Here is a 19074-nt window from a genome sequence, read left to right as displayed (position 1 = left end):
ATTAAAATGGTATACTAGAAAATATTTTATACAAAAAATGTAGTAATGGAGGAATGAAAAAAAAAGACCCAAGACATATAGAAAATAAATAGAACAATGGAATAGAAAACAAATAGAAAAATGGATGTAATTCCAAGCTTATCAGAAATTACATTAATGTAAAGGAATTAAATATTCCAATCAAAAGACAAAAGGCAGAAATAAATGGAATAGAGAATAGATATGCAACAGAGAAAAATCAACAGTTGGTTCTTTGAAAAGATCAATAGAATTGACAAGTTTTTAGCTAGACTAGTCAAGAAAAGAAAAAGAGAAGATGAAAATTACTAAACTTAGAAATGAAAGGAGGAACATTACTGTTGACCTTATGGAAATAAGAAGGAATATAAGGGAATAATGTCAATAATTATATGCCAACAAATGGAATAATCTAGATGAAATAGATAAATTCCTAGAAAAACATAAATGACTGAAGTTGACTCAAGAAGAAATAGAAAACCTGAATAGACTTACAGTGAGTTAAGAGACTGAATTAGTAATCAAAGAAATGCCTAAGCCCATGTGGCTTCACTGGTGAATTCTATCAGCCATTGAAAGAAAAACTGATGCCAATGCTTCATGAACTCTCCTAAAAATAAAGAGGTAGAAACATTTCCCAATTCATTCTATGAAACCAGTATTACACCAATACTGAAACCAGACAAAGGCATCACAAGAAAACTATAGACTACTATCTCTTATGAATATAAATGAAAAAATCTTCAACAAAATATTAACAAATTAAATCCAGTAAATCAAATCAAATCAAGTGGGATGTATCCAGGAATGCAAGGACCATTCAACCGTACAAAAATCAATTCATATAATATGCCATATTAATAGAATAATGGAATTAAAAACTAGGAAGAGAAGAGAATGTCCTCAACTTGATAAAGAACATCTACGAAAAAACCACAGCAAAGATCATAGTTAATGGTGAAAGACTGAATACTGTCCTCCCAAGATCAACACTGTACTAGAGGTTCTAATCAGGGCAACTAGACAAGGTAAATAAATTAAAAACCTCTAGATTAGAAAGAAATACGTAAAACTATTTCTATTCCAGATGATATGATATAGTATATTAAAATCCTAAGGAACCCACCAAAAACTGTTAGAATTAAGAAGCCAGTCCATCAAGGTTATAATACACAAATCAGTATATAAAAAGTAATTATATTTCTATACAACATGAATGAATAATCTAAAAATAAAATGAAGGAAACAATTTCATTTACAATAGCATCAAAAATAATAAAATACTTAGAATAAATTTGAGAAAAGAAGTGTGAAACGTGTACACTGAAAACTATAAAATATTGATAGACATTAAAGATGACCTAAATAAATGGAAAGCTATTCTGTGTTTATGGATAAGAAGCCTTAATATTGTTAAGATGGCAGTAGTCCTTAAAGTGACCTACAGATTCAATGCAATTCTGGCTTTTTTGTAGAAATGAACAAGCTGATCCTAAAATTAATATGAAAATGCAAGGTACCCAGAATAATCAAAACAATCTTGAAAAACAAAGTTTCCAATTTCAAAACTTACTAAAAAACTATAGCAATCAATATAGTCTGGTACTTGCATAAAGGACAGACATATCGATTGATAGAAACGAATTGATAGTCCATAACAAACTCTTATATTTATGGCCAAATATTTTTTGACAAGGGTGCCAAGATAATCCAATGGGGAGAAAATAATCTTTACAAAATGGTGCTGGGACACCTGAATATATACCTGGCAAGAAAGAAAGTTGAACCTTTACCTTATACCATTTACAAAAATGAACTCATAGACCTAAAACTATAAAACTTTTAGAAGATAAACATTGAGAAAGTCTTCATGACTGTGGATTACAAATGCTTTCTAAGACATGACACCAAAAGCACAAACAACAAAAGTAAAAAATCAGGTAAACTGCACTTCATTAAAATTAAAAACTTTTGTGTTTCAAAGGACACCATCAAGAAAGTGAAAAGACAATCCACAGAAGGGGAGAAAATATTTGCAATATAAATATTTGACAAGGGGCTTTTATCCAAAATATATGAAGAACACTTAAAACTAGACAATACAAATGACACAATTAAAATGGGCAAAGAATTTGAACAGATGTTTCTCCAAAGAAGATACACAAATGACAAAGTAAGCATATGAAAAGACCCTCAACATTAGTGGGCATTAGGGAAATACAAATCAAAGCCATAATGACCTACCACTTCATACCAACTAGGATGGCTAATATTTATTTGTTTATTCGTTTATTTGTTTATTTATTTATTTATAACCCAGCAATAACAAGTGTTGATGAGGATGTAGAGAAATCGGAATCCTCATACATAGCTACTAGGAATGTAAAATGGTACAGTCACTTTCAAAAAGATACTTGGCAGTTCCTCAAAATGTTAAATCTACAGTTACCATACATCCCAGCAATTCCATTTTTTGATATATTCTCAAGAGAATTGAAAACATATGTCCACACAAAAACTTGTACATGAATGATCACAGCAGAATTATTCACCATAGCTAAAAAGTGGAAACAAGCCAAATGTCGACTGATGGATGGATAAACAGTGTTGTTGTGTATCCATATAATGGCATATTATTTGACCACAAAACGGAATGGAGTACTGGTCCATGCTATACCATGGATGCACCGTGAAAACATTATGCTAAGTGAAAGATGACAATCGCAAAACACCACATGCTGCACATACTATATGGTTCCCTTTAGGAAATGTCCAGAATAGGCAAATACGTAGAGACAGAAAGTAGATTAGTAGCTGCCAGGGGCTAAGGGGAAGGGAGGTTAGGGGCTGACTACTAAAGGTACTAAAGGTTCCTTGTGGGGTGATGAAAATGTTCTAAAATTAGATAGTGGTGAGGGTTGTAAAACTCTGTGAATGTACTTAAAACCACTAATTGTACTCTTTCAAAGGGAGCATTTTATGGTATACGAATTATATCTCAATAAAGCTGTTATTTTAAAGTGTGCATAAGCTTTAAACAGGCCTTTTATAGAAGAGGAAATACCTACAGTATCCTCTGCCTATCCATAGATATTTTCAAAAGCACACAAAATAAATTATATTTTGTAGGGGTACAAGTACATGTGAAAAAGAATATACAGTGTATGCTAAGGAATGAGAAAAATAAAATTTAGTATAGTTGTCATTTCCAAAGTAAGGGGATGCAATTGAGCAAAGCACTTCATGGGTAACAGTTATGTTCTTTTTCTTAAACTGGGTAATGAATCATTACTCCTTACATCTTGAATACATCTTCTATTCTTGTGACTCTACTCAGTATGTAATAAAATTAACTGTAAATACATATATCTTAAGTATTTTAAAACTATTTAAAAATTAAGTAAATAAAGTCGCAATAGTTTTGAGCACAGGGAGTATACCCTCAAGACTCTATCCCCCCCTCCACACCCTTTTCTGTAAATTAATTTGTGTGAAAGAGTAGGAAATACGTGGTGTGCCTGTTATGGCGATTTTATAAAATAAATTATAATGAGAGCCACCACCATGCAAGAACCGTATAAAAATGCTACTTTTTCACTTTGAAAGTGTATTCTTGAGATACCTTTTTGTGGCTGGAACAATATGCGAAACAATGGAGAAGCCAAGGACAAATTTAGGCAAAAGATATCAACATTCAGCCTTTGGCCCTAAACTCTTTTCCAGTGAAGAGAGGAGAGTACTTCCAAGACCATCTGCAGCTTTCTAGCTAAGAACCATAACGGGCACAAACACTCAGAATCCTCTGTTAACAGAATGGATAATTATGCCTATACATCAGAGCTGCCATGCAAAGCTTCCTGCCTCCAGAGCCAGGCTCATATGCCCTGGGCTAGAAGAATGTGGTCATCGGTTTGTCACTGTTGCCCAGAAATTTTGATCTGGCTGTCACACCTGGATAGAGGCCAGATGAACAAGAGAAAATGCCTGGTTCAGTGTTGCATCCCTTCTGGAGGTTGAGATCACCAAAAGCAAAGGATTAATAATACATTTCAGAACAGTGATGGTGAAATTCAGTGTTATGGCACTCATGTATTTCCCTCTAGACAGCGCAGCTGGTATTTTAATTTCAACATCAAGCACAAACTCATTCTTTACTACTTTTTTTCCCTCTAACACTGTTAGGGCTTTCTTTTTTTTTTTTTAAAGTAAAACAAACAAAAGAATGTATCATTTACTTGAGTTTTCAAACATGTATTCCTTAACATATGTTAAGAAGTCATTTCTAAAAACATAAAAACACCAATTTTACCAGTTTTGCCATTGAAACCCTGAAGCAATCAGAGCTGCTCCTGGTCCACATCTGTGGGGCTGAGTGAAGCATTCCTCTGGGAGCCAGAAGTTCAAAGTTGATCCTCCCTCCAGACCTCATTTCTTTTTCAAACAAAGTATTGTCTTAAAATACTGGCGTGTTTCCTAACGGTAATATTCCTGTCAGAGGCTGGGCTGCGTTATCTAAGAAAAATTTTCTTCCATTTCACTTAGTTATTATGCTCAGGACAAAAGGGATAAATCATCTAAAGCCGTAAGTGTTCTGCGATGAGTCTTCTTTTACTAAAACAGTCTAAGTCCCTGAAAATAATTTTATGTCTAGTCAACTTCTCAGCACGGTAACAAGGAATAGAGAGAGGTTACCTCCATGTGCAGTTATTCTGATTAAAATATCCGTAGAGAAAGCAAGCCACCCCCACAACTGCCGCCAGGAGAAGCATCTGAGTGTAATAGCCCAGCCAGGCAAAATAGATTCCAATCTTCTCTCCATAGTATTTCCTGAAGAAAGACAGAAGTTATTTTCAGAAGAGACATATGAGCACTCTGCAGCTTTATCCTAATACTAATTTCTGATCCTAAATAAAGGGGGCTTTAGAATTAAACCTCTGACTCAATTCACACTTAAAAACATATCCATTTTCATAGCAGGCCCCAAATTCTACTGTGAAACAAGAAGTATTTTACATATCATGGAAGTACTGATCACGGATTAACCTGCTGAAGAGAAGTAAATTAGAATACAGCAAAGGAGGGGAAAATGCTGAATATGGAGCAGATAGAGAATATTATCATCACTCTTTGTAAAGACTGGCAGATTTGATCAATCCCCCCAGATTGTTCTTAACATGCATGAAACAAATGAACACGAACAATTTGCTCAGTTACCTGTTTTTGCTTTATCTCGGGAACTTCCTCGGAGCAAATGTAATGTAAATCACAAATAATAAGAAAATGCTGATAACAATGAACTAGGAGTGGAATGGCTCTCTGACCAAAATACTTATAAAACTCATGAGAATGGGAGAGGGCAGGACGGATACGACTGAGGAATCTACTGCCCTGTATTCTTTGTATGTACCACTTCTATTTTTCCTAAGTTTTAAAAACTCTTCAATGTTTTTAAGTTAATCCGGGGTAAATGGAAGAGGACAGGTGGGCGAGATAAGAAAGGAGGCAGGGCATGAAGCAGGGCCAGATTGTTCCTGAAAGGGAGACAAATACACACAGGTAAAGACAAAGGGCTTAGGGGTGAGGAGAAAGCAATGAGACACTTGTTGAGGTGACTCTTGCTGATACTTTTCCTCAACTCACTTTTCACTTCTGGCTCAGCAGTGGTTGGTAAAACCTGTAGGTTTACTTAGCTCTGAGGCCTCCATGAGGCTTCTGGCTCAGTTTGGAGCTGGGCTGAGCTCTGTAGGCTTAGCCTAGCGGGGACTCAGCCCTGAGAAACAGCCTGGAGTCCTAGAAGACGTCACACAGGAACATCCCTGGGTTGGACCATCACTCACAGGGCAGCTGAGAGAAGAGCTCCCTGGTCACAGGCCTCGGTGTGGGTCACACCCATGGGGGAAAACGAAGCGCTGAGGCCGATGTGCAATCAGGAGCCAGGAGGAACACAGTGTGTCCGTTCTCATGCGACTGGGGCTTTGTGGTGTGGCTCACGGATGACAGGTAAATGGCAGGCTCAGGATGGTGTTTGGGAGAGAAAACCCTGGCAGTGGGTTTGAGATGTCTTGGGCTCTTTGCTGTCAGGCTTTCTGAATATGTTCTTATCAATCATGTGCCCTGGAAATACCACATTTAAAACTGGAAATAATGTTGGAAGTCGCCTGCTCCAACTACCCAATAGTAAAAATATTCTGCTACATTTGGAGAGCTGGTCAGGCAGTCTTAGCTTGGATATTTACAGTGACAGGGGCTCATTACTTCCGAAGGTACCCCCGTCACACTGCAGGCAAGGTCAGAAAGAATTTTTTAAATCTTAAACAGAAAGCCTGCCTCCTGGTTCTTGCTGAAAGGCTGGGGAAAATGAGAAGCTCTTCAAATGTGATATTCTCTGATTATTATCTCTCTCTGCCCCAAACATCCCAATTCTTAACACCAATTTCTAAAACTTCAGCTTTGATTTTTTTCATCAAAGTTATACCTATACATTCATTAAAGAGTCAAACACTTCCATTGATAGAACACTGATTATAAAAAGAAGCAGTCCCCAACAACTTCTCCCATGTCCTGGCCAGAAGCAAGCACTTTCGACTCTTACAGCTGATTCCTGGAATATTTACCTCCGTCTCTCTAAATAATATACCTGTAATGCAGTTTATTGACTTTTCAGTTATATGTATCACCTACTGATGCTCTACTTTGGAAGATGAGGATTAAGCTCTCTTTCTTTCTTTTTTTTTTTTTTTTTTTGCAGTATGCGGGCCTCTCACTGTTGGGGCCTCTTCCATTGCGGAGCACAGGCTCCGGACGCGCAGGCTCAGCGGCCATGGCTCACGGGCCCAGCCGCTCCGCGGCATGTGGGATCTTCCCGGACTGGGGCACGAACCCATGTCCCCTGCATCGGCAGGCGGACTCTCAACCACTGCGCCACCAGGGAAGCCCTAAGCTCTCTTTCAATCCCCGTCTCATCTACACACCCACACCTCCACTCCTCCATCCTCTCGACATAGTTGCTATATAATTTTGATTAGCACAATATCCTTGCTTTATAAATAGTAAGACTCTGTAAAGACTGCTCACAGCTGCATCAAGTCATCTGCTATGCTTACTTTTTCTCTCCTGCCCAATATTTTGTTTTCTCTGGAATTAATAATTGTCTTGCTGGTTCATTGCTTAGTTTTCTGTGTACTTATCAACAATTCAACCCCAGACTTTCCTTTAATGTGTAACTTTCTCACTACTTTCTAACACATGAGGTAGCCTATCAATTTCATGTCCTTGACTCAATCTCTTCAGAGCTCCTGCCACCTGGATTAATGACTTGCTAGTCCTGCCACAGAGCTGTCACCTGGGATCGCCCTGTCCCTCTCTCGGGTTGGGAATCCCCATTTACTGAATCCACGTCTTCTTCTTGGTGGAGTACCTCCTCCATTACTTTGCCCATTTAAATTGTGAAAATTCCTCACACCTAATGAACAGTTTGGCCATAACTGCATTCGACCGTGAGTTAAAAAAAGCACCTTCCTCAGAAATATGAAATTCTTGCTCTCTTTTCTTGTAGGTTGCAGTGTTGTTGTTGAGAAATTCAGTGCTATTATGAGTCCTGCTCCTTCATATGAAACCTGTTTTTCTTTCTGGAGGTTCGTAGGATCTTCTGTCTGTCTGCAGTATTTGAGAGGTCACGTTGCAGTGGCTTGATGGCTCCCTGTTCATTCTCTGGGCTGGGCTCTGAGTACTCTGTCCATCCAGAGACTCAGGGCGCTCAGTTCTTCAATACAGTTCTACAGGTACTTGTCATGATATATTTATCTGATTTCCTCCTTACATTTTCTCTGTCCTTATTTTTAGCATTCCTATTATTTGTTCATTGCACATCCTGGACTGATTTTTAAATTTTTATCTTTTCCCCCATTTTCCCGCTGTTCCTTTATATTTTTGCTCTACGTTCTGCAGAATTACTTCAACTTCATTTTTTAACACGGCTGTTGGGGTTTTTTCTGTTCTGTTCATTTTTAATTCCTAAGAGCTGCATTTTATTCTGAGAATAATCCTTTCTTTCTTTCTCTTTTTAAAAATAGAATCCTGTCCTTGTACTGTGGATACCACATCTTAGCACTCAGAGAGGGCGCTGAGGGAAACTTTGCTTTTTTTTTCCGGGGCAAAGTCTGTTTCCTCCAGGTTGTTCTTTCTGGTTTGTTTGGTTTGCTGTTTGGGAAAGAGTTCATTTTCCCTCTGCTAACCCCTGGGAACCAGCGATGAAGGTTTAACAGCCTGAGCGCTGAAGGGGTTACTAATGGGAAGCAACAAAGGGAACATGTGGACCAGGGACAGGGAATAGTTAAATGTATTTTAGCAAAAGATACTTAAAATCATGGGGAAATTGTTTTCTTTACAGAATCCCTGCTCCCAAACAAAAACCCATAAAGAATGATTAAAAAGCCATCAAACCTATCACCCTGCCATCACATGCTATAGGTTTAACATAAAACGAAAATAATGGAAGGGAACCCTCATATAAATATCAACTTCAAATACTGACATGTGTACAAACATCCTCTTTCAAAATTTTATTCTACAGGATAACTCGAGTTAATGAGACACAGTGCCTCTTCATAATTCTGATCCAGCTAATAAATGAAGAAATGAGAGTATGACCAAATGAAATATGCAACATTCATTAATGGCTGCTATCGTCACGAGAGAGACAAATGGACACTATGTACCTTTTGACAGAAGTACAAAACCCACACAAGTATTCTTGCACAAAGTCGAACCTCAATCAGATCAAACTTTTAGATGAGGATCAAATGACTTAACTAAGGCAAATACATAGGACAGAGAAACAAGTCTAACACCACAGGGGAGAATGAAATCAGCCAAATAGAGAATAGAGAAGCCCCTCAACAACTGCAAAGAAAACAAAAAGGAAACGGGAAAATTATAGATTAGAAGCCACTTGAGAGGTATATTAGTTGCAATATGTGGACCTTGTTTGGATCCTGATTACAACCAGAAAACTGTTAAAAAAACATATTTTTGTGATAATCAGGAAAACATGAATACTGATTATTTCATGACTTTAAACAAAAGGAGTACTCTGGTTGTATTTAAGAGACCTTGTCATTTTACTAACGAAATGTTACACTATTTGGAATTTACTTCAAAATGACCCAGTAGGAGGTAGAGATAAACAAGAAATAACAGTGACTAGGAGTTTATAATGTTTGGAGGTGGGTGACAGACATAGTAGGCAGACTTGCTGTACTATTCTCTCTGCTTTTGTATATGTCTGAAATTTCCCTTAATAAAATGTAAAACAAAACGAAAATTCTTCAGTGTTTTAAAACTCTCACTTTTAAGGTTAAGAGGCTTTCCCCAAGTTCAGGTGGACGGGCACTGAGATTTCATAGAAAGAACAGGCACCTGGCTCCAGGGCCACCGGGGGCTACCTTGACCCTCCTCTTCTCCTCACCCTCCACATCCAACCCATAACCATGTCCTGTCAACCCGAATCCCCAAACGCTTCTACACCTGCTCCCACGATCTCTCATCTGGCTCATGCTACTAGCCTCCTACCGGCTCGCCCCTGCTTCCTGTGCCCCCTGTAACCCAACCTCTACACTATCTTTGCAAAATGTAAGCGAGATAAAATTACTTGAATGCTTAAAATATTACAACAGCTTCTCACTGCACTTGTCTACACTCCTTTCCATGCTCCTGATACCCTTCTAACCGTGTGTCTCATCTTTCTCTTTCTCCTTAGCAATGGTTTTCACAATTTCCTCAAACTTGCCAAGTGTTTTTGTGCCTCGGGGCCACTGTACCAGCTGCCTCTCTTCCTGGAATGACTTGTTCCAGATCCTCAAAGTACTGGCTCCTTTTCACTAGACAAATCTCAGCTCACATGCCACCTACTCAAAGATAACTTTCTAGACTCGCTTCACTCCACCTCTCCCCATCTTATCACTGTGTTATTTTCTTCATTTCAATCAGAAATTTTGTTCACTTATTTGCTTATTTTTGTTTGTTTAGCTGTTCTTGATCTCTCTCTCTCCAGTAGCCTTGCCCAAACAACATAAGCTTCTGGAAAGTAGCCAACATTGGTGCTTTCAGAACACAAACGCTGAACTAGACATTAAATTCATATGCTGACGGAAATGGTACCTAATAGCAGATACAGGAAAGCAGTGAAAACTGGTATCTCTTATCATACAATTTAAGCTAAATCTAATATTTACTACTGTTTAATGAAGAATTTGGTGGGTATTTGGTCCCAGTTCCTCGGAGGTAACCTCAAATGCCTTGGAATTTCCCAAGATAGGAATGACTTTGTTATTCATGGTGGACCGTAGATGGTTTGTGCCAATGAGATGACTCAGGATGGAGACTGGCCATGCCAGAAAGACCAACCATGTGATTGGAGCCATATGATATTGCAGAACCAACAGGAGAAGAAGGGGCTGGAGACTGAGCCATGTGGGCAATGGCTCAATCAATCATGCCTAGGTAATGAAGCCTCAATAAAAACTCTGGGCAATGAAGCTCAGGGCTGCAGGTGAATTCCACTGGTTAGCAGTACTCTTGGAGGACTGTCACATTTAGAAGCCACGAGGGGAATCCTGAGCCCTTCTCATTGGAGTGCTCGCTACAACTCACCTGATGAGATCCAAGGGCTGCTTTTTGTATATGCTTCGAGGATGAGCCCATTCCCTGTACAGAAGGTAGCGTTCATTGGGGCAGCTGAGGTCCTCTGACGGACTGCTGAAGTTGCACTGGGAAGCAGAAGCAAACAAATGAGCATCACAATCGCCACGTGTTCATGTGTTCTGTTGATTAAATGTGGTACTAACACTTCACAGTCATTTGTAAATAAGGGGTCCTTATTTGCTGGAAGGGATGAAAATACCATGTAATTTTTAGTAATTCTCAACCAGGGGTGATACTTACCCCTGGAGGACCATTTGCGAATGTGGGTGGAAAGGAATGCTTGGTTGTTAGAATCCTGGGGGCCACCACCGGTATTTGGTGAGAGCCCTGAAGATACTTAATGTCCTGTAAATGGGCCAGTCCTAAACAATGAAAAACTGGGCTGCTTAAGGGCCCAAACTGCTACACTGGAGGAAGACCTGAGAATCCAGCCCCTCCTTGGACACCTGGGGAAACCAGGGCCTTGGCTGGTTAGTGGCAGGGTCAATTCTAAAACCCAGGCTTTTTGCCCCACAATTCAGCAGTTATTCTGTGATCACACACAGAATATAAACAACAAAAAAGCCTGACATGATGTTATACGTTTAGCTTGTTCAAGAAACCAAACTTCCTGCTTCTGCTTAAATTCAACCTGACTCACTTTCCTTCCACCTGTACTAGAACCAGAAACACCTGCTCCACCACTTTCTAGTTGGATGACCTTGTGAGAGTCATTTAGCCTCTCCATTCATCAATTTCCTCATCAATAAAATAGGGATCATAATAACAGCTACCTCATAGAGCTGTTAAGAGGATCAATTAATCCATGTCAATGTTACAATACTCCCTGGCATATAATAAGTACTACATATCTGTCAGCTATTTTCATAATTACTGACAGATGTTATTATCAACCAGAAAAGTATTAGTATTAAAGCCTTAACATGGGTCCTGACCTCCTCTTACTTCCTTTCCAAACACCACACAAGATCATTCCTTAGCCTGGACATGGGACTAGTGCAGTTACAAGAGGCTTTAGGGGAAAAGAACTGGGGTAGATGTCAACTGAATATTATAGAAACTTGGCATCCCATATTAATAATCATGATGGCTATTTGCAAGTGCCCCCAAAGTTCATGTCATGCTCTCATTGTTAATTTTGCTCGGGCACAAATATAAAGCATATGGACTGTAGGGCTGGACTGCTGTGTTGGGTGTCTTAGCCAGGAAGCTCAGCTTCTGCTTCTCCACCCAGCTCCCTGTTCTCTATTTATGCATGTGTATGAAGAAGCTATTTATTGTCCTAGTTTTATTATCTTATACAGTACATTTCAATATTGTCTTTATCTACAAATACATGAATTACACAGTAGCAATTATCAGTCTCAGTCTTTGCTTTCTTTGGTCTTAGAGATTCAGATAAATTGACAGCGAATGTAACAGAGTAACAGTGCAACATAATATAGTATTTTATTTCAATGACAGAATTTATTTTAAAAGCTCAGATAATGGAATCATTAAGGGTCTAGAGCAGTCACATTTTAAAATTTTCATTTCATGAGTGATGTTACCAGCTAGAGAAGTGCTCCTGAGTTTGAGGAGTTGCTGTCATCTCAGTACATAGTCTTTAAAAAATGTCAACACTCTGCTGTATCGCCATCGTGACAAGAACCCTGACAAGACGCTTGTTTAAAAGCCCTGTGATATTCCAGGGCACAGTTTGAAAATGGTATTTCAGAGGGGAAAAAGCCTGTATTACAGAAAATGACAAATGAAATGGTCTAACATGTATTTTTCTTACAAAGAACCAATACTTTTCTGGTTGATAATAATATCTGTCAGTGCTTATGAAAATAGCTGACAGAGCAATAGTACTTATTATATGCCAGGAACCGTTCTAACATTGACGTGGATTAATTGACCCTCATAACCAGGGGTATCCAACCCCTGAGCCACGGACTGGTATCAGTCCATGGCCTGTTAGGAACCTGGCCGCACAGCAGGAGGTGAATGGCTGGCAGGTGAGCGAGCCAAGCTTCATCTGTATTTACAGCCACTCCCCATCGCTTGCATTACCGCCTGAGCTCCACCTCCTGTCAGATCAGCGGTGGCATTAGATTCTCATAGGAGCTCGAACCCTACCGTGAACTGCGCATGCGAGGGGTCTAGGTTGCGCGCTCCTTATGAGAATCTAATGCCTGATGATCTAAGGTGGAGCTGAGGCGGAGATACTAGCGCTGGGGAGCGGCTGCAAATACAGATTATCATTAGCAGAGAGGTTTGACTGCACAGAGACCATAATAAATCAATTGCTTGCAGACTCACAAAACCCTGTTAGTGAGTGGCAAGTGAAAACAAGCTCAGGGCTCCCACTGATTCTGCATTATGGTGAGTTGTATAATTATTTTATTATGTATTACAATGTAATAATAATAGAAATAAAGTGCACAGTAAATGTAATGCCCTTGAATCATCCCTAAACCATCCCCGCCCCCCCATGCGTGTAAATATTGTCTTCCATGAGACCGGTCCCTGGTGCCAAAAAGGTTGGGGACCACTACTCATAACAACTCTACGAGGTAGGTACCATTATTACCCCCATTTTATTGTTGAGGAAATTGACGAACAGAGAGGCTAAATGACTTTCACAAGATCATCCAGCTAGGACGTGGCACAGCAGGTAGTTCAGCCTGAGTGTATGCTCTTAACTGCTAATCTACACACTCCACACATTAACTATGGGTAAGCTACTGTTCATTCCTTTCTTTGTGCATTCATTCATTCATTGACTCATTCACTCACTCATTTAAACTGAGGGGCTTCCCTGTGCCTGGGGTTCAGCATTAAACAATACAACATGGTTCCTGCCCTAAATGAGCTTGTAGTCTTGCAATACGTTGTCTTCATTTTACCAAGGAAGAAACAAGGTCAAGAAGTTAGCCCTTCCCTACTAACACTGGAGTACACATTAGATATTTTATTTCATTTTTGCTGTTTGACTTACATCATGGAGAGGGAAAGCTGCCTTGTAGATCCCAGAGCTTACGAGTTTGTTAATCCCAAACTTTTTAACGTTGTCCCTTACTTGATACTTGATCCGAGAAAGAATGAAGTGAACCTAAAAAGATTCCAAAACAGAGTGGGTGTTTTATACAGTGTAACTAACCAATCACTGTTTACTATCCTAACAGGAATCTGTAGGCATATTTCTTTTCTTTTCTTTCTTTTTTTTGGGGCAGCTTTTAGAAACCAAACCAAACCAGCCAAACTAAACCACTAATCATCCAACAGCAGGTTCTAAATCACCTAACGACAGCAGCTAAATTGGGTTTAGACTTACAATGCGGCTTCTGGTGGCTGGATTGAAGAACGTATCTCTATCTTGAATGTAAAAGTCATTCATGCGGTTCTTCTCAAATGGGGCAGTGAAAAACTCTTGCTCTGGCTTGATGATACTTTCATCCACTTGGAGGACTTTGGTAAACCAATTAAAATTATCGAAGGCTGAGGACCGGGTTTTCAGATCATTGGGTTTCAGAGGCAATTTGATGTGCATTATCTCAGCATATGTACATAGCACTTCCCATGGAGCATGTACTTTTACAAATACAAGCTTGTCATCCAAAAGCTATATTGGAAGAATGAAAACACAAACCAGAAAACCAAACCAACTATTTTCACAGTTTTAAAACACAGATTTCTTTTTATGTTGCATAGTTCTTTCATAAAATTACCAATATTTTAGATGAAAAAAAGCAAACGTGTTAATTTTTAGTCCAAATTAGTAAGTAAACATAAAAACACTAGTCACTGCAGTGTTATTGTAATAACAATTTTTTTAATTTCTTAAACCTAGAAGAAGACTGTTTAATTTATTATATATCTGTTCAATGTCATGTTACATGGCCATTAAAAAGAATTTAAAAGAATTATATTTATTGATATAGAAATGCATTTACTATATAATAAAGGGAAAAAAGCAAATTTAAAAATTGTAAATAATAATTTTCCTTTCTGGAAGGGAAGAAAATATATACATCTGAGCAAAAAAATGTTTAGAAGAACTGTAAGATTATTTATGGATAATTAAGGTACAGATTCCACTATTCCTACATTTTCTATTTTTTTTTTTTTTGGTAAACTACTGTTTGTATAATGAAAAAAATCTTCAGAAAGGTTCTTGAATAAACACATTTATATGGATTTATTATTACATTCTTTGGCTATTAAAAAAGATCTGCTGGCTTTTATGAGAAACAAATGTATATTCTATAATGCAGATTTTGATCGACTCCCTTCCCAGCTGACAGCTAAGGTACGGCTGGGGTTACACGTTTCGAATGCCATCCCAGCATCCCGAGTGACATGGGGGTTCCCAGCAGCAATGGGCAGCCAGCGGCTGGGAAGGGTCTGACACTTACCGATCTGGTTGCTTCTAGCTGCAGGCCGTCACAGATGAGGTTAGATTCATATGCTCGTCTTTTCCTCTGTCAAAAGGAGTTGGAAAATACGTTAGGCCTTCAGTTTTACCAAGGGAACAAAAAGTTGTTTGTTTGTTTGTTTTTATTAAAAAATAAACAACAAACCCATTTGAACCCGATGAAGAGACACATGTGCTCAAAAGAGCACAGAAGCAGTGAAGGTGTTCTGGCTATTGGTGACTGTGGGTTAGGATTCCTCAGATGGAATGCTGTGGAGAGTAACTGGATTCTCTCGGCACTCTGGAAGACCCTTGGTTGTCCCTGTGAGTTTATGGCCATTTGAAGTGCATAAAAGTCTCTGGCTCTGGCACAATTCCAAGGACCTTTTTTGGCTAATGAGAGGTTTTGCACACAAATAGAGTTTTTGGAGTCCCATTCACTGATGTCATTTACCAGAGTTACAGTCCAGATCTGACAGTGTATGTTATTAAAATTATGTTTCTATACCAGACGTTCAGACAGTTCAGTTTTGGATGTGTATATTTCATCTTTGCATGCCTTGACCAAATTCAATTTTAAAAATACAGACAATTTTGGCAAAATGCAAATAAATTTTTCTCTCTGCAAGAATGAAATGTTTCTGAAGCTATAAAAAACACCTAAATCTACACAACTAATTAATTGATAATATATCTGTCCATATTGCACGGCCATTTAAAAAGATACAGGATACACCTTATTTATTAATATTAAGTTCTATCTGGCTAGGCTTTTGCTAAGCTGTGTCCTAACTTGTAAGGGAAGCATGTAAATGTAGAGACTCATTTGACCTTTGAAAAGAATGCTTTTGATGATGAAGGAGTTATGCTGCTTTATGAAAAGAAGAAAATGAGTGGACATAGTGGTTAACCACACAGGGTCTGAAACCAGCCTGCCTGGGTTCAAATCTGATGCCATTACCTATTAGTTCTTTGACCCTTGGCAGGAAACCTAAACTCCCTTGCCTCATTTTCCTCATCTGTAGAATGGAGAAAACTTCACTGGCTTCCTTCTGAGGTTCTCATGAGGATTATATGATTTAAGCCACATCAACTAGAATTTCCATCTTTAATAATCACAAGAGGTGAATTGGACCAATTCTCCCACTGAAGACAACTGAAAAAGCTGCATTTATTTCAGTTTTTAACTTCAGTGTTCAACAAGATAGAGAAGAATTACTGGGTCAATGTCTAGGTAATCCAGTGGGTCAGACAGTCAGGGCACTCTGCCCAGGGAGCAACACTCAAGATTTGCGAACTGTGAATGGGCAGAGGGGGTGCTGAGCTGTGGTGCTACAGACAGTGCCTAGAACATGAAAAGCTCCTAATAAATGTAAGGTAGGTGCTTATGTAAAAGGTCAAAGGTGAAAAAATACACCTAGCATTTGACTAAATGTGAGTCTCAGCAGAATCCCTAACATACTTTGTGGAAGTATTAGAAACAGAATATTGCTTTATTTTCATATATTTAATGAATAGTTATATAGTACTTACTGTGCCAGACACTGTTCTAAGAGCTTTACAAATATAACACACTTAATTGTTACAACTTGAGCACAGAATAGTCACTTAGAGAAAAACCAGCAAGTGCTATAAATGAACAAGCCAAACTTGCCTAGAAAAGCCCAGTGAGATGAGAGCCAGGGGGCCTGGAGGTGCCGCTTTCCCATTCTGTTCCCAGCAGGTGGCCATCCACTCTGCCAGTCTCCCATTCCCCATCTCTGCAATCCACCCTGCTATGTTTCTCAGCCCTCTCCACCCCACATCCACCATATCCCCAACGTCAACTGGGAAGCTGGTTCAGACCCACCCTGCTTTGTACCCAAGCAGTATTTCTTCACCTTAGACCCAAATCCTTATATTGTGATTCCTGCATGGCAGCCCAGTCCTTGTTCCTGAGGGCTTCTTTCTTTACTACTGTGTAAAAGCTTTTCTGATCCTTCAAACAACGCTTGACAAAGTGCTTGGCATGAGTATATGCCCAATATGTGTTTGTTGAAAGAATATACTCAACAAACATGTATTAATTTGTTCTACAAACATTTCCTGAGAGTATCCTTCAAAGTGCTGAAGATTCAAAGAAGAATTTGAAATAGTCTGCTGTAGAGGAACTACAGAGAAACTCAGCGTTCAGTGACCTAGAATTTTCCCCAATACAGAAGGACTGGAACACGCATTCATGGGTCTACGGCACTGTAATGGACATCTGTCATTCTTTTTGGCCACTCAACATTTTAACTCCCAGCAGAGCCCACGTCCCCTACAGCAGATAAAAACAGAAACACTCCCGTTCTTTGTCTCCCATGAAGTTCAGCTACTGGCACATGAGCTAGGCGCTATTAATCAGACCACCCACTATAGACTCTGAGTCAGAAGCTAGAGATGCAAAGAAGTCAGACCACACAGAACCCGTTCAGGGGCAGCTGGGAGAGCGGATATCTGTTCCAGAGACAGCAGTGACAGAGGTTTTGGCAGGAACTTTTGGGGAGCACTGCTGGTCAGTGGCGCCAGAAGCAGCTCTGGGCCCCGGGGAGCAACCACGCTTTCTTCCAGACCAGCTGTGTAGTGGGATTTGGGGCATTGCCCCTGGCAGTCTCGTCTCCAGGCTTGTTTGTCCAAGCCTTCCAATGAACCTGTGAGCCCCCTAACATTCTCCTGATAAACTCTTTGTCTGCTTAAATTAGAGCTCATTTCTGTTGCCAGTAAGAATCCTAAAGGAGTAACCACGAACTAGGGAACACTTGTTAGCCTAAAACCGAAATCACTGTGCAGTGGAGGGAGGGGTGTTCTGTGTAGACCGGACACTCTGACCTCCTCTCTTTCCAGGGAGATGACTCAGCCTGAGGCTGTACAAGGGGCAACCCAGATCACCTCACTAGCAGGTCATAAGCAGAATCCAACTGTCTTCTGTATCCTCTAGGAGTCAGGAATAATTTGTTAGGACGTGAAGGCTCAGACCCAAGGATTTTAGTTCTTATGAACAAACGTCCTTCTAGTTAGAAGACTAGGAGAATCATTCAAAAGAGGGGCTTCTCCTGTGGCTTAATGGGTGTGTGAACAATGAAGTGCTGGTAGCGAGAAACCACAAAACTGTGTTAACTGGCTTTACTGGAATTCCATGGTTCCCATCACAGGCCACCATGAGGCACAGCTGTCTCCTTCCTTGCCCCCCTCCTCCACTGGGGAGCGGTTCCAAACTTTGAAGGTGCTCGTCGCATTCCACACCTCACTCCCAAACTCCGCAAGTGCCGTCGCCTCCTTCCTCAGACAAATGCAGCCGCTCACGCAAAGTCCTGCACATGCCTTTCTCTCTACCTCTCATAGGTAGACACCATCTCTCTTCCGGTGTCAGGAGATTACTCCCTTTTCCTATCTTTCCTGAGCTTGCTTTGGCAATATCTTTTCTTCTCTTCAGTCCTTTATCCTCATTGCTCTTAGCCAACAAACACCTTAAATGTTTCCCATCTTTAAGAATATGAAATCCTGCCTCAGTCCTGGCTGCTCTTCAGTTACCGTTGCCGCCCCTAGAGATGCCTGTCTTTTGATCTCGATATCCTTGGCACTTAGAATGGGCCTAAAGTAGAATAAACAGGCAAAAAATGTCTGGTGAAAGAATGAATAAGTTGAGTGGATGGTGGGTGGATGGCTGCCTGTTATGTGGGGACTGACTGAGGAATACAGATCACTGCAGTGCAGCAACTGGGCTCCTCTTTCCTGAGGGGCCCCCCACCCCCAAGTGCTCCATGAACTTTTGCTTACAGGCATTATAGGACATGACAGAGAAGGACAGATACAGTTTAATTCTGGAATGTGCTAGCACCAGATAGCTCTGGGGCATCCAGAACAGGAAGAGGCTTCCTGACCCCTAGGAGTCTGAATTATGAGATGACAAAGGGGGGCCAGTTCAGAGAACCTGG

The 19074-nt window shown here is 39.9% G+C and overlaps 1 protein-coding gene across 7 annotated transcripts in view; it reads right to left on the bottom strand.

Annotated features, from left to right (window-relative positions):
* The window catches only part of ANO6 (anoctamin 6), a 214594-nt gene that overhangs the window by 60836 nt on the left and 134684 nt on the right, over positions 1 to 19074 (bottom strand). For 6 of the 7 annotated variants that reach the window (XM_089920570.1, XM_022572395.3, XM_022572396.3 and 3 more), the window contains 5 exons: positions 15120 to 15185; positions 14039 to 14326; positions 13703 to 13816; positions 10669 to 10784; positions 4711 to 4845 (listed from right to left, as the gene is read on the bottom strand). In XM_089920570.1, the coding sequence (XP_089776696.1) occupies positions 4711 to 4845; positions 10669 to 10784; positions 13703 to 13816; positions 14039 to 14326; positions 15120 to 15185 (719 nt within the window). The remainder of the gene's footprint in view (positions 1 to 4710; positions 4846 to 10668; positions 10785 to 13702; positions 13817 to 14038; positions 14327 to 15119; positions 15186 to 19074) is intronic. The other variant, XM_089920569.1, reaches the window with a different exon arrangement.

Source organism: Delphinapterus leucas, chromosome 11, assembly GCF_059928025.1.
Source record: "Delphinapterus leucas isolate spDelLeu-1000000601 "Yukka" chromosome 11, BTC_Dleu_Yukka2, whole genome shotgun sequence".
NCBI lineage: Eukaryota > Metazoa > Chordata > Mammalia > Artiodactyla > Monodontidae > Delphinapterus > Delphinapterus leucas.
Note: the sequence above shows the minus strand (reverse complement) of the source record. Positions and strands in the feature narration are given on the sequence as shown.